The 14,101-nt window shown below is 35.1% G+C and overlaps 1 protein-coding gene across 2 annotated transcripts; it reads right to left on the bottom strand.

Annotated features, from left to right (window-relative positions):
• Positions 1-452: 452 nt before the first annotated feature.
• Positions 453-13,689, bottom strand: LOC135632323 (vacuolar protein sorting-associated protein 36-like). Of its 2 annotated transcripts, none has more exons than XM_065140794.1 (8): positions 12,947-13,689; positions 10,365-10,565; positions 5,076-5,169; positions 4,943-5,000; positions 4,720-4,792; positions 2,172-2,307; positions 2,005-2,089; positions 453-901 (listed from the first exon to the last, which is right to left on the bottom strand). In XM_065140794.1, the coding sequence occupies exons 1-8, from the start codon at positions 13,553-13,555 to the stop codon at positions 844-846; spliced, it is 1,314 nt and encodes a 437-aa protein (XP_064996866.1). In that variant the 5' UTR covers positions 13,556-13,689; the 3' UTR covers positions 453-843. The 2 variants fall into 2 exon arrangements, with proteins under 2 accessions (XP_064996866.1, XP_064996867.1); XM_065140795.1 differs by having other exon boundaries at positions 4,720-4,789; positions 12,947-13,688.
• Between the last annotated feature and the right edge of the window lie 412 nt (positions 13,690-14,101).

Genomic DNA, 14,101 nt, shown 5'->3' on the forward strand with positions numbered 1-14,101 from the left:
AAAAAAAAAAAAAACTTCAAATTGAACGGGTGCTGCTAAATTATTTTTATAAAAAATAAAAAAAATATTTTTATTATATTAAATAACATACATGACGTTCGATTTGAATCTCAGACTTATCACTACTTTATGTAACAATATACTAATTAATCCGAATGTATTACAAGATCTCACGTCGCCCGCTGAGTTCTCATGGACGACCGCGATGTAGGAAGGGGGGGTAACTATTTAACCATAATGAGGCGTTCCAAACTCCATATAAACCCATGACTAGCACATTAATATTTCCTCAAACCAAAAAAATATATGAAACAAAAAGAAACATCAGAAAGTCTACAAATTCCATCAAAACCTACGGATTAATATACAACAAGGATGTAAAAATGAGAATGATCAAGAAATGGGTAGAAACACATCCTATTGGTTAGTTCCGTACAACAAAAGCAGAATAATGTTCAACGCAACCATTCAGAGTGTTCAGATTGATTAAATTTATATGGAGACAATTTAGATGTCGATGTTTGTTCCTCAAGAAAGCTGTCTTCTCTCTAAACGCAACTAAAACTTGATAACAATACATGCACACAGTAAATTGATCGATTAAACCCTCAATTGCACATACCTAGCAGGGACCATTCTACGTGAAGGAGCAAATAATGAGCAGCTGTCTTACCAATTTATTTTGCCTGGGATATTGATTCCACCTCGCCCATGGACAACTTAATTGTGTGTATCACTTGATCCTACTCCAACGTCGAATCCTCCAAGCTAGAACCCATCGGCCCATCAGTGTCCTGTCCTTGCCGGATCAATGCCTCATCTGACAAATAAGCAGCCTCCAGTCTACCCAGACAACGATAGAGCAGAGGACCAAACATGAGCAGGTCCATTGTTCTTAATCCTGAAAATTAACTTGTCATGTTACATGCAACATCCACTATCATTTGAAGTTAACCAGATCAACTAAGACACAAAGGAAAAGAACAAAACAAAATAACTCCAGGTGCATAACACATCCACCCACTGACCAGACCACCCCACCCCACCCCGCCCCCCCCCTAGACCCTCGGCACAAGGCAACCCAAAAGAAAAAAAAAAAAAGAAAGAAAGAAAGAACCACATAAGAATCATTTGATATAGTTCAAAAGCACACAAACCAGGAGACGCTAAGAAGTATCTATGCAACTCTTGTTTTCATGAAGCAATGAAGTGCATTGATTTTCCTTGTGAGCTACTAGGCAAAAATACTGTGCCAGGAATTGAAACTCACAGAGTAGTTAACGCTTAACTATCAATCTTTTTAATTAGTTCATCATGGCTGTTTATAGTTCCGATATGCTAGTTTGGTAGTTCAGGAACGTAGCAAAAAGATAATTATATCCCATCCCTGAAAATGGTAAAATGTTGAAGCACTCGATGATGTTCTATCCCAGATTCACATACCAACATGATGCGTCTCACAGTGAGGGCATGTGGAACAATGCTAGTGAAGGGAGCAGAGAATAAAGGAAATTACAATTCATACCATCCCAAGATGTTCAGATATGAAATAATTCAGGTGTAAGCACCATGTCAAGATCCACCTTATTTTGAAATCACACAAGAGGTAGGTTGTCCTAGGTCCTTTGTTCTCTTATGAATAGAATGATCATTGCATATTATACAGGTTTTGTATCTTATCTAAAGTAATATGTAGGTATCTATAACATCCACTCTATCTATGCATTAGATTAGTCAAGTTTTTAGTGATTACAATACTGGATGGAATAAGTTTCTCTTCCTCTGATACTAGATAAAAATCAGAATTTTGCTAACTTTGAAAATTCTTTCAGCGGGAAGATTGAAAGATGGCAAGTTAGCTAGCCTCTTGGTGTAGTTGAAAGTTTGTTCGATTGTGTTCGAGAAAAGTTTAACAAAAGAAAGTTTTCTTATTTGTATATGATTAAGGTTATGGATGCCTTAAGTGCATATGGTACTAGCTAAACTCAGTAAGGATATACTTACATATAAATATCACTTGGATCAATTTCTGTGAACAAATTAATAAAAAAGCGGAAACCATCAGGGCTGACATCTCTGCACAGAAGACCTGAAAAGAAAAACTTAAATAAGTTCAAATTTTGGTATTCAATGACAAAAATCTTAACAAAACTTAACATTAGCTATCAAACCTTTGCTTTCAGCAGTCAGTAGGTGCTCCTTGGCAAGAGCAGGGGCAATTCCTAATGTCAGTGCAGCATCGCTGGGGCTTATTCCTGTTCTAAGTGCATCTGGTTTTTGTGCAAGGGATGCAATTCTCGCAAAGACCTAATCAGATAAACATTTGAAAACATGAATCAAATAAAATAAAATGATGATAAAACAAGGATGCATGTGTTATCTATTTATACATTGTGTATGCTTATATTCATTATGTAAGCAGATCTATGAATACAAAATATACAACTACTTCTATAACAACAAAGCAAGGTCATAAAATCCCAACTATTTGAAGTTGGCTACATGGATCTTTTAGATCCATTAAAAACATATCTTTAATTAAGTTAAGAGTAATTAATCATTTTTTATAGTTTCTATCAGGATTTCTTAGATCTTCCTCAACCTTCTCATTCGTCTCTTGAGCACATGTTCATACCGATTTTTCTTCGTTTCATCCTTGAAGTGACACCTAAATTATTCACGAATAAAAATAATTTTTTCCCTATCTTTCCTAGTACCTCCATACATAAACCTCAATATTCTCATCTCAGCTATCCAACACTCTTAAGGTCATAAAGCATTGTTAGTCTAACTGTCTTATTTATTTTCTTTAAACTCTTATCAACTAAGACAATATCATTAGCAAATATATATATCAGGGAAGTCTATCATCTAAATGACTAGTAAGTTCATTCATTATCAATGTGAAAAAGTAAGAACCTAATGTGAATCATTGATATAGTCTTATACTAAACACAAATTTATTCAACAAACTCCCTATAGTTCTAACACTAGTGTCTACAGTATCATACATATTATTTCTAACATTAATATAATAAGTGGATACATATTTCTTTTTTAATCCCACCATAATAATATCTAGGATCTTAGGTCTTATCTAAATCAATAAAAGTCTGCAAAAGTTTCTTTTTCTCTTTATACTTTTCATTAATTATCTTAATAAATTAATAGTTTCATTGATCTTCTTAACAAAAAACAAAATTGATCTTCGAAGATATTTTTGTTTCAAACCTTATCCTACTTGTGATTATTCTTTCCCATAGTTATGGCTCATGGTCTTAATTCACCTATTAAACCTATGGAACAATTTTATATATCACCCTTATTTTTGTCAAGTCACAGTAAACTCCTTCATTCATTCATCTTACAAGAAATCTTAAAAATTTATTAAATAAGTTAATTAACCAAACTATTGCTTGGTCTCCTAAACTTTTTCAAACCTCAATAGGGTTACTATCAAGTTCCGCACTCACACCTATTTTTCATTTTTCAAGGGTTTCTTTTACCTCACCAGTTCTAATTTTATAAACAAACCAATAATTACTATATTAAGTCATTTGTAGGATATTCATTAAATAATTTATAATTTTTTTTTTCTTAATTTCGTTATTATTAGTAAGTATTCTTTGATCTTCATCTTTAATGTATCTAATATTATTGGAATTCCTATAATTTCTTTCTTAGATTTAAAATTTTGATATACAACTCTTTCCATTTGTAGTGCCTAACTTATTATTAAAATTATCATAAGTCTTATGTATTATATCTTACTATACCAACATCTCTTTTAGTCTTTCTTTTAGATTTTATATATCTTTTAAATTTCTCCCTTTTTTTAATCAAATTTTTAAAGCATGATTTTTAGTAGGAAATACTTTATAGACTTGCTCATACCACCACCAACCAGCTCTCTCTTAAAGTTACACAATTACCTTTAATTTCTTCAAGATTCTCTTTGTCAAGCTCTTAACTTATTGGCCATCATAGAACAGACTCCAAATAATATTAATTAATATTGTCCTTGTCTAAGTTTCAAGTCTCTTCTCTTATCGTATTCTTAAAAATCTTTACATTATTTTCTTTAAAATTTTAGTATCTACTCCTAGTAAATTTTTCTACTATATTTTTTTCTTCTTTTTCTACAGCAAACATCTAAATACCATTATTTTGATTCGTGTATATATTTACAATTCTTACGTTTAACTTTATCTAACTTGACTTGCCAAAAAAAAAAACTTTATCTAACTTTCTAGTGAGAAAAAAAATTCATCTGACTACAATTGTGTCCACTCTAATCAAATGTTCATCTAACAATATTAACAATTGTGAGTTGTGACTATAGTCCTTGTAGTGAGTCTTCATAATTATGAAGTATGAAGTGACAAGATCTAAAATCATATCATCCTCTTCATTCCTCTCCTCATAACTAAAGCCATGCACCCCTTTAAATTCATCATACGTTTCTCCTATATGACCATTTAAATCTCCTCCAATAAGTTTTTCAATTATAGATATTCCTTGAATGATATTATCTTTTTCCCAAAAATCTCTTTGGTGCTTTACGTCCAAGTTATCCCTTCAAATGGTTATCAGATTAAAAAAACAAAGCACATTCATCAACATAAAAAAGTTGCATCTTTGGTGAAAGGAGTATAAACTATAAACTGAAGAATTTCCAATAGAAGAAAATGAAAATGAAAAGAATTAAATATGTAATACCTCCTCATCCCTTCGAGCCTTACTTTGAATAACCATTACACCACTGTCGAACTTTCTAAGCATCACAGGGCTGCTAATAAAAAATAAAAGCTTATAACACATAGGCAAAAAAAGAAAATAAAATATCCATCTGATTGTTTAGATAGTTTCTAATATCTACTTTGTGAATTTCTAGTTCAGCAGTAAAGGAACCTAAAAGAAATGAAGGTTCTATTGTGCATACACATCAAATTTCTCCCATAGGGTGCAAGCTTGAAGAAGATCATCCGGTGAAATCAATGCTGGAAAAGAACTAAACTTCAGAATATACGCTGCATCAAAATAACAAATAAAATAAGATTTGGGAATGCATATACCAGTTCCTCTAGCACGATTAAACAGACAATATACATCTACCAATGCAATCATTCCTCCAGCTCTTTCAAGTGGCAATTTAACAAAATCTGCAAGCTAAAAGGCAACAAGAACAAGAAAGAGAATATTCAACATTAGTACTATACCTTTTAAAATTGCATTACATAGCAGGCAAAATGAACCAAAAATTTGTCATAAAACTGTGATAAGCCTACAAAATAGTATACCATATGGATAAGCTTATAAACATAATTTTAACAGGTAGCACAAATAACTACTACAAGCAGTCACTTCTCTCTCTCTCTCTCTCTCTCTCTCTCTCTACATCAAGCACATGGGCATAGACACATATATATACCTCCATATTTAGAAACATAACATATACCATTTTCAAGGGGTGCCAATGCCTCTCATTAAACCTAAAATTCCAGCTGAAATATAGATAAAAAAAAAAGGATCCATTCTCATGTCTCTCATGGCCTTTTCCTATCACAAAAGCACTCAGTCATGAGCAAAAGCAGACATGCTAGCATTATGGTATAGGGCAACTTTAACGATTCACATGACACTGTAATCATCCAACTCATGGAGTAATAGTCAATTGGATTAACAAAGAATAAATTCTTTCAGTCCAGATCCTCTTCCACCTTCTACTTAAATTGGCATCCATTTATGTGCAGTCCACTAGACTAGCATTAAGTTTGCCAATAGAGTAAGATTTAGGATGTCCCTGAACTATACCTCGAGTTTTTCTTTGGGCCCTAGAGTATTGCTCTAGTGGACATCCAAAAGCTTATAATTATATAAATTATGAAACACAAACAGCATATACTAACTCCTAAATTAAACAACATTTCTGAAGTCATACCCTAGGGCAACTTGTACTTGCATACTCTTCCGACCATACTGTGCCTTGCCACCAACATCGAACAGTGTTGATACGATAAGAGCATAATCAGAGTGTTCTGGCAAGGATGAAACCACACCACACTGGGCCCATGATGATCCATGCTGACCGCACAATCCTGCCCTCTGCCATGGTAGATGCCACAAGTTGGGGTGTGCTATAGCAGCTATTTGCAAATGCTCGCCATATTTACAAAATCACAGTCTTTTTATTGAAAAGATTTGGAGATTTGATCCAATAAAATATGATACCAATTGTATAAGAATAATTCTATTGGTACTTTCACCAAGGCCAAGAGTTCATACTCTGAAAGAAATCTTGCAAGAAGTATTACCTATATAACTTTTATGATCTCATTAATGAAGCAAATAACAACTTATATTAGAAAAACGGCAAAATGAACAAAGAAATTTGGTATGCAAGATATGTTATACATAAATGAGCTCCCTGTCCAAGTGGCACACATGAGGAGATATGTTTAATATCTATATGATATTTTTTTGGTAAAGGGTAAATTGTGAAGGAGATATTTGATCCTAAGACCTTGATTCCAATAGTCAAAGCCTTTACCAGTGAGCTTTGTACTAACAAAGGAAAGTGGATACGGTACACCACCGACATACTAATGTTTTAGATGCAAAGTTTACTAGATTAGGCTTTGAACCAATACTTTGTAGAATGCAGTACACCATTATCATACCAATGTTTTATGAATAAAAGAAAGATAAAACAAGTCTTACTTGAGCCACATACTAAAGGTTCCATATCTAAATTATTGATTTGATGGTGGAATACCATATCCACTTATCAAAGTTGGATGGTTACACCTAAAACGATGGTATGATAATGGTGTACTACATCCACATACAAAAGTTGAGTGTTCAAAACTTCAATCAGCAATTTCTTTTTACCTTTCTCAGCCTTTTGGCTAAGATCAAGTGTACTACATGACAATTTCTGGACTTTTGGTATTTGCACTTTTTTTTCATCACCTACAGCAACTTCATGCAAGGTAGCATGCATTGAACTACCCATTCAAACCAACTATGGTCGAATGTAATTAACCTCCAGCAATAGTATAGAGGGATTCAAAACTAAAAAGGAACTCACTAAATGGATTTTTCGGTAGCAAAAGGAAAAAGCAATTGCTGGATCTAGCAATATTCTTATCCTTTGTTGTCTCAAGTGCGGAAAAGACCACAGTACTATCATCCAGACAGCTAATCTACATACAAGCCTAAACAAGGCTTAGATTTTGAAATTCACCTCAACTAAGGGTCGCAGGATTCATTAAGACACTTGAGTGTGTGCCCTCATGAGCCTAAGTACCTTAAGTTGAATTTCTGAAATGTGATGGCAGAAGTATGAAGAACATGAAGCTATGTGTTCAAGATTTAGAATCTAGAAGATAAAGAAAGGCACTGCATGTGATATGGAATTGAAATTCTCTACCCTACAATCTATGGCTTTCTCAAGTTGAATTGCTGATACATAGTAAACCTTGGTAATTCCCTCCAATATTTATCAAATAATCGAGTAATTATTACTAGTCTCATCTCCTTGTCTGATTTCTTAGCCCCTCAGACCATGTATGTCACTAATTTAATGGTCAGCAGAATTTGGCACAGTAAGGTAAACAAGCTATAGGTTAAGAGTTCAATAACCATGATGCATAATCTATTATCAATAATAATCATCCATGTCACATATTATTTTGTATGTAGCTACAAGTATTTAGCTGACAAATGCATCCGTTGTATCTTCTTATAAATGTGATCAACAAGGACATGTAACCCATTTTTGGCTTAGGCAAAATGTTCTTGCAGAATACATTCCAGTCTTCAAGAAGGTACCAACCAATTGCAAACAAACAACCAGCATAATTAAATTTAAAAGCTCGACGATGAACCGAACTATAAATAGTATAACAAACAAATTTCAAATGAGGTAGATTAGAATAAGGTCGTAGCTGATATTTTGATAGCATCATCCCCTTACTCTGAGGTGTAAAATAATTCATTCATGAACTAACAAACATTGCTAGCACACAACATTAGTTTTGAGAATTCAACTAAGAAGCAAATATTAGGGGGTTCAACCCAGCAAGTCAGCACTGCTGAGATCCTCAAACTATTCCAGCCCATGTAATGGGACTAGCACGACGCATGGGCTAAAGTATAATGACTGTTGAGCACAAGCCAAATTGTCACGACTCACACCCCGAATTCATTATACAAATGATACAGGTATCCAAAGCATACATGCGGTATTTATTGGTCCGACATGTTACCAGTCAATAGATCAATGTAAACTGGCCGGTACATCCAGTCTGGATTTTTACCAAGTGGTACAGGTCCTGTACCAAGCAGTACAGGCCGTGTACTGAGTGGTACACCTTATAAAGGGCTGGTGCCACCCAGTACAGGGTCGGTAGCACCTGATACAGGGCTAGTACAATGGCAATACATGCTCTGTACTAAATGGTTTCTTTTTTTCTATTTCTCAGGATTTTTTAGGCTTTTTACGAAACTCGATACATATCAGCGTACCAACACCTGGTACACCAGTACAGACCAATACAGTGCTCTGGACCAACACAGACCAATACAACAGCGATACATGCTCTGTACCAATACAGTGCTAGTTCGAGCCAAAATTGAATTTGAGCCCTGACTGGTATAGTACTGATACATGAAATTGTGAACCTTGGTTCAAGTTACTAATAAAATAACATTCATATGTCTTTATTACAATATTGTTTTAATAACCAATTGTCTTTAACTAAATTATTGAACTTCTTGTGACAAAGCACCTAGCGGTTAAGGAAGACCTTTTCCTTAAGTCTCTTGTTTGTCACCATTAAACGACTGGTCTGAAAAATAAGGTTCTATGGCAAGCCTATAAATTCATAGCACATATCTTTTACATTAATACATCAATAAACAGATTGAAATCTCACCTACATAATCATGTCGAATAATTAATATATATTATGCAAAAATATGACGTATAATAGTATTAACACATGCACACAATGATCATGCACATCTAGCATTATTAGTCAATAATAGGCACAAGGTCGGATACCCGTAGGATGCTCCCCTAGTGGCAGATTGAATGGCTTATGGACTCAAGATAGGTTCTTATTCTCCCAACAAACGACAGATGGAGAGAACTAATATCGCACCTACGGAGTGATATCCCTCACCCACCAAAATAGGGACATGTTTCTCCCAACGATAAATGGAAGAAACGTCAAATGCCTAAATTCTGAAAGATAACATCATATGCATAATGCAATTTTCTTTTTAGATTAAAATTATATTCATGATTGAACAAATATAATTTCTAACCTAAACAAAATATCATGATTTTAGAAATATCATTCTATCTCTAGAAATCAAAATTTATCAAAATAAAGAAAATAGTGAAGAAACCTACCTAATTCCTTATGGTGATGTCACCCTTCCCATTACTCTCTTGTAGTCCAACTTTCCTCAGCCAATGTGAAAAATGAAAGCGGGGTATTTGTTGGCTTAGAAAGAGATAAGTTTACATACTTCTCGATTACCTTAGAAACATGTTTAACCAACATATAAGATATGAATAGGAGTTAACAGTAATAGGTGGGCTTCAAGTATATTTTAATTGGTCAATGAAATGCGACAATTACATACGTATTCCAATCCATACATAGGAGCTTACACAAACCCTTAAGCCCATGCAAGAGAAAGGTGTTGGAAGCCCACTTTAGGGTCAGTATAACTTCCAAATCAACCCAGCATAGCTTCAATTACCAAGCTAGCAAGAAACGGTTACTGTTTACAACCTGACTCGATGGTACAAGCTGAACTAATTGCTTGATAAGCCTAGGATCATATTGCTCAAGATGTTTAAGCCCAAATTAATGATACTAGGTTTATCTAGCTCTATAAGCCAACACAATCTTCCTCTCACATCAATTCGATGTTTCACAACTTCTCCCATTTAGGACTCGACATTCTTGTCAAGGCCAACAAAACATAGCCAAGAATCATCCCCAATGCAAACCCTAATCCGATAATAATCCCGCACAATAATGTTCCTACTTTATTATCCACGAATAGTCTTTTCCTATTTCCTATTTGAGCTTCTACAGTCTCACAAGTACTAAGTCCAATACCTTTTGTCATGATTGGCTAATGAGACAATAATTTAATGAGCCTAAAACCATACAAACCAAATGCTTATGTGCAAGATAACAATAATAGACTAGTTCTATAAACCAACACAATCCTCCACATGCAAGGAGTTACTACTTGGGGTGTCACAAACATGGCTTAGTACCGTTGAATAATATAAAATTATATAGTAATTTTATATTATGCTTGTTTAAATAGATTACCTCTCGAGAAAGTTGCTGATGATATAAAGCGCCAGCCGATTCTTTTGTTACTGGTGATACAATACCAATGCTTAAAAGCCAATCTTGCATCTCTTGCTTAGAACCCATCTCTTCATCATCAGCATTGCCCGAAGCACTTGAACTTGATAATAACTTCAGCCTCATTTTTTCAGCTAGTTGTACCATATCCTTAGCTTTACTCTACACGGTAAAATTCTCAAGGCTTTGAGCCAAATTCAAGGACATAAAAAACAAAACAAATTTCCTCAGATGAAATTTAATAAATTAACACCGTAATTGCACAAAAGTTATAGACTCAATAGAAATTAAACTAAGAAAACACATGATCCATTTTCAAATAGATAATTTCCATCTGCTTTCTAATATTCTGCAAATGTTGTAAGAATGCTAGCTTGTTTACTTGTTTAGGAATGCTGGCTTGCAACTACATTTCGTAAGTGATATGCTTTGGGGATATGTGCCACATGCTTATAGGTGAGTGCATATTCTATGTTACTTTGTGCATGCAGACTTGAAAAGAATATGGCATTATCCATTTGGCTCTACCTGCATTAGCATGATTTATCCCTAAGAGTTTTGTTACTAATTGCATTGGAACGTAATAAGATGTCTCAAGAAATTCCAAGAATTGGTTAGTTAACTTCAATTTGTGGTAGTTATCCTTCTTATAAGCTTTAAAATCTCAACAGACATTATCTACTGTAATAGTTGTTTACAGGTGCATAAAAATAATCTCACTTGCATTTCAGTTGAATATATTAATGAAGCAAACTCATGATCAATCTGGTATTTGGAAATATGGGTCTTACACAAATACATGACAAATGGTATGCACAAGATCTATAAAAATGAATTTCAAGTCTTCAAATAATCAATTTTGAGTCTATACCTATAGATAATTTTTAATTTTAAAATCAAGATTCGATACACTGGAGTTATGCCTTTGATTAAGCCATATATGACTGGACCAACAATGGACCTGAATTTTATATACATTTCATATTTTAGTTCCCATTTTAGCACTTTAGGATGAGATCCTTTGATCAAATCTATCTATCTGAATGATAATTCATGGTGGATTCTTGCATTCAATAAAAGTCCCACACCCATGTAGGAATATGTTGAATGGGAACGTCTTCGGTAAAATAAAATTATCCATTCATGTCTCCTTAAGACTGTTGCCTCATCCAATGAGATAGATATATAATCCCACAAAAGCGTTGCAAGACATGATCATATAATCAGTAATGGTCCATGTTATCAAAATTGTAACATATAAAAAAAATTTAAAATTTTAAAAACAACCTCATTTATAAAATAATATATTTAAGAAAAATGTCATAGAAGAGAACATGTCATAGAAGGACAATATAGATTAAAAAAAGATAACAGAAACGGTGATTGCAAACTAGAGGATATCCACAAAAAGAATCTACTGTCTAGTAAGAGTACCATGTCTAGCACTCGTATAAGCACTAATTCCATGTCTTATGCAATCACTAGCACATGTATTGTGATTGTTTATAGAGTAAATGTAGCTTTTTTATAAAAGAAGTGCTCCTAGATTTTCTAACCTAATAATGTGTTATGTAAGGAGATGGTTCATGGATAACAAAAAACACTGTTTATAGAGTAAAGGTAGCATTTTAACAAAAGAAGTGCTCCTAGATTTTCTAACCTAATAATGTGTCATGTAAGGAGATGGTTGATGTATAACAAAAAGCATCTAAATTACTTGTAAAAAAAATAATATTGCATTCAGCTACTTGGGAATTCATGCAACAAATATTCCTTGTTTCATGAATTTAGTAAAGCATACAGCCGCTATTGGCAAATTTCAGCATCGTTTCGGCAACAACTACAACAAGCAAATAAGATGTACAGTAAGAGAAAATATTCATAGCAATCAAAAAGTGGTCGTTGATATAAAAAAATCCTAAGTATTATAATTCTTGCTCAAAAAATGGTCGTTGATATAAATAAGGAAAAAAAAGACCAAAAGAAATGGCTAATTTAATTTCATTTGTCATCTTCCAAGAGTTTAAAAGACTAGGAATAGTGGTACATATCTTTTTTATATGCAAGTCAAGATTTTATCTGGACTTAACCTACTTGCATGACTTATCAACCGTGAGGCTATGTTAACATCTAACTTGTCAAGTCAATAAACATGTACTGTGATTGTCAAAGAACACTGTGTTGTTTCAAAAGAAAAAAAGATATTTGGGATTGTCATAAATTATGATGTTTAAGAATTTTGCACATCAGCTACATGCTTGATGAGAACAATTAACCTAGTACATGAAATGAAAGAGTTCAAGAAGGAAGCACCGAATCCACCGTGCCTGGTTATTATAACTGCAAAGCAGCATACAGTAACAAAAATGAGCGAAGCTCCTCTGCTAACTGATATAATGTTGCAGAGGAAGAAAGCTGTTAATGACTATAAAACTCGAGGATCATCCATGGACGTCAAACAGCATTGTGACCGAATTCAATTATTATGTAATGGAGCAAACTATAGCTATATCTTGAGTTTAACGAGGAGTTGGAGAAAAAACCATGAGAGCGTTAAGGTCCTGGAACGCCTCCTGCAAGCTCTTATCCGTGCTCTCCCACAATTCTTGCTCTTTCCTTAGAATTCCCGATACCCCAACCACCGGCATCCTCACCCTCGCCGCAGCCGCCATCGGAGGCTCTGCTATTCCCGAGTCAGTATTCCTATTTTCTGCCACCGCCGCAGCCTCCCACTGCCTCGATCGCAGCACCTCCAATAGCCGGCAATAGAACGCGTCGGGATCGTTCTTCCCCCTCATCACCACCGTGATCACCTCGGACCGCACGCCGTCCTCGGCGATCCTCCCATCGGGCGACACCGACACCTGGACGCGGATCCTAGGGCTGGCGAACATGCTGCGGATGGACTTCTTGGGGGGATAGGCGTGGACGACGGCGGCAAGGGGGGCGGCAAAGCCGGCCGCGGATTGTTCGTCGATCCAGAGGAGACGGTGGGAGGTAAGGACGAGAAGGCCGGAATGGAAGGGAGCGAGGCCGGGGTTCTCGCTCTCAAGGTCGACGGCGGGGAGGAGGCAGCGCTCGACCTCGCCGGGGAGAAAGACTGGGCGGCCGGAGGCTGTGAGGGAGACCGGCAGCAGCCAGTTCGCCGCCATGGGATCCCCGCCGAGGATGCTAAGGTAGGGGTCAAAGCACCAGGTCGGCGGAGATGATCCCGTCAATTGCTTATTCGAGTAATCTTCCGAGACGGTGTTGAGCAGACCGGGGTTGGCATTCGGCGTTGCTTTTGTTTTGTGTTATTCTGTTTTTCGAAATATAATCTGGCAACAGAAGCGTGCAATTTCTCCGGCAACACTGTTTTTCTGTTTTATTTTGGAAGGACGAATCTTCGAGCCACATTGGTAGGTGCAAATAAATTAGGGTAATTTATGGAAAAAAAAAATCTGTAATAATTATTTTTTATTAAAAAATTATCAGATGATTATATAGTGGATATTGGTAATATCGCATGACCCATCGATATGAGATTAAGTATGATGATATTGTGACGAGAAATTACTATGATACTTTCATGTCTTCCACTAACTCTTTATCTCATGTTCCTCCGCTTTCTTTTCCTCGTTCACATTTGTCTCCTCCTCCTTTTTCTTTTCTTCTGACTTTATTTTTATCTCTTTTCTTCTATTATTTTAGAAGTTAAA

The sequence above is a fragment of the Musa acuminata genome, chromosome BXJ3-3 (assembly GCF_036884655.1).
Source record: "Musa acuminata AAA Group cultivar baxijiao chromosome BXJ3-3, Cavendish_Baxijiao_AAA, whole genome shotgun sequence".
NCBI classification, from domain to species: Eukaryota; Viridiplantae; Streptophyta; class Magnoliopsida; order Zingiberales; family Musaceae; genus Musa; species Musa acuminata.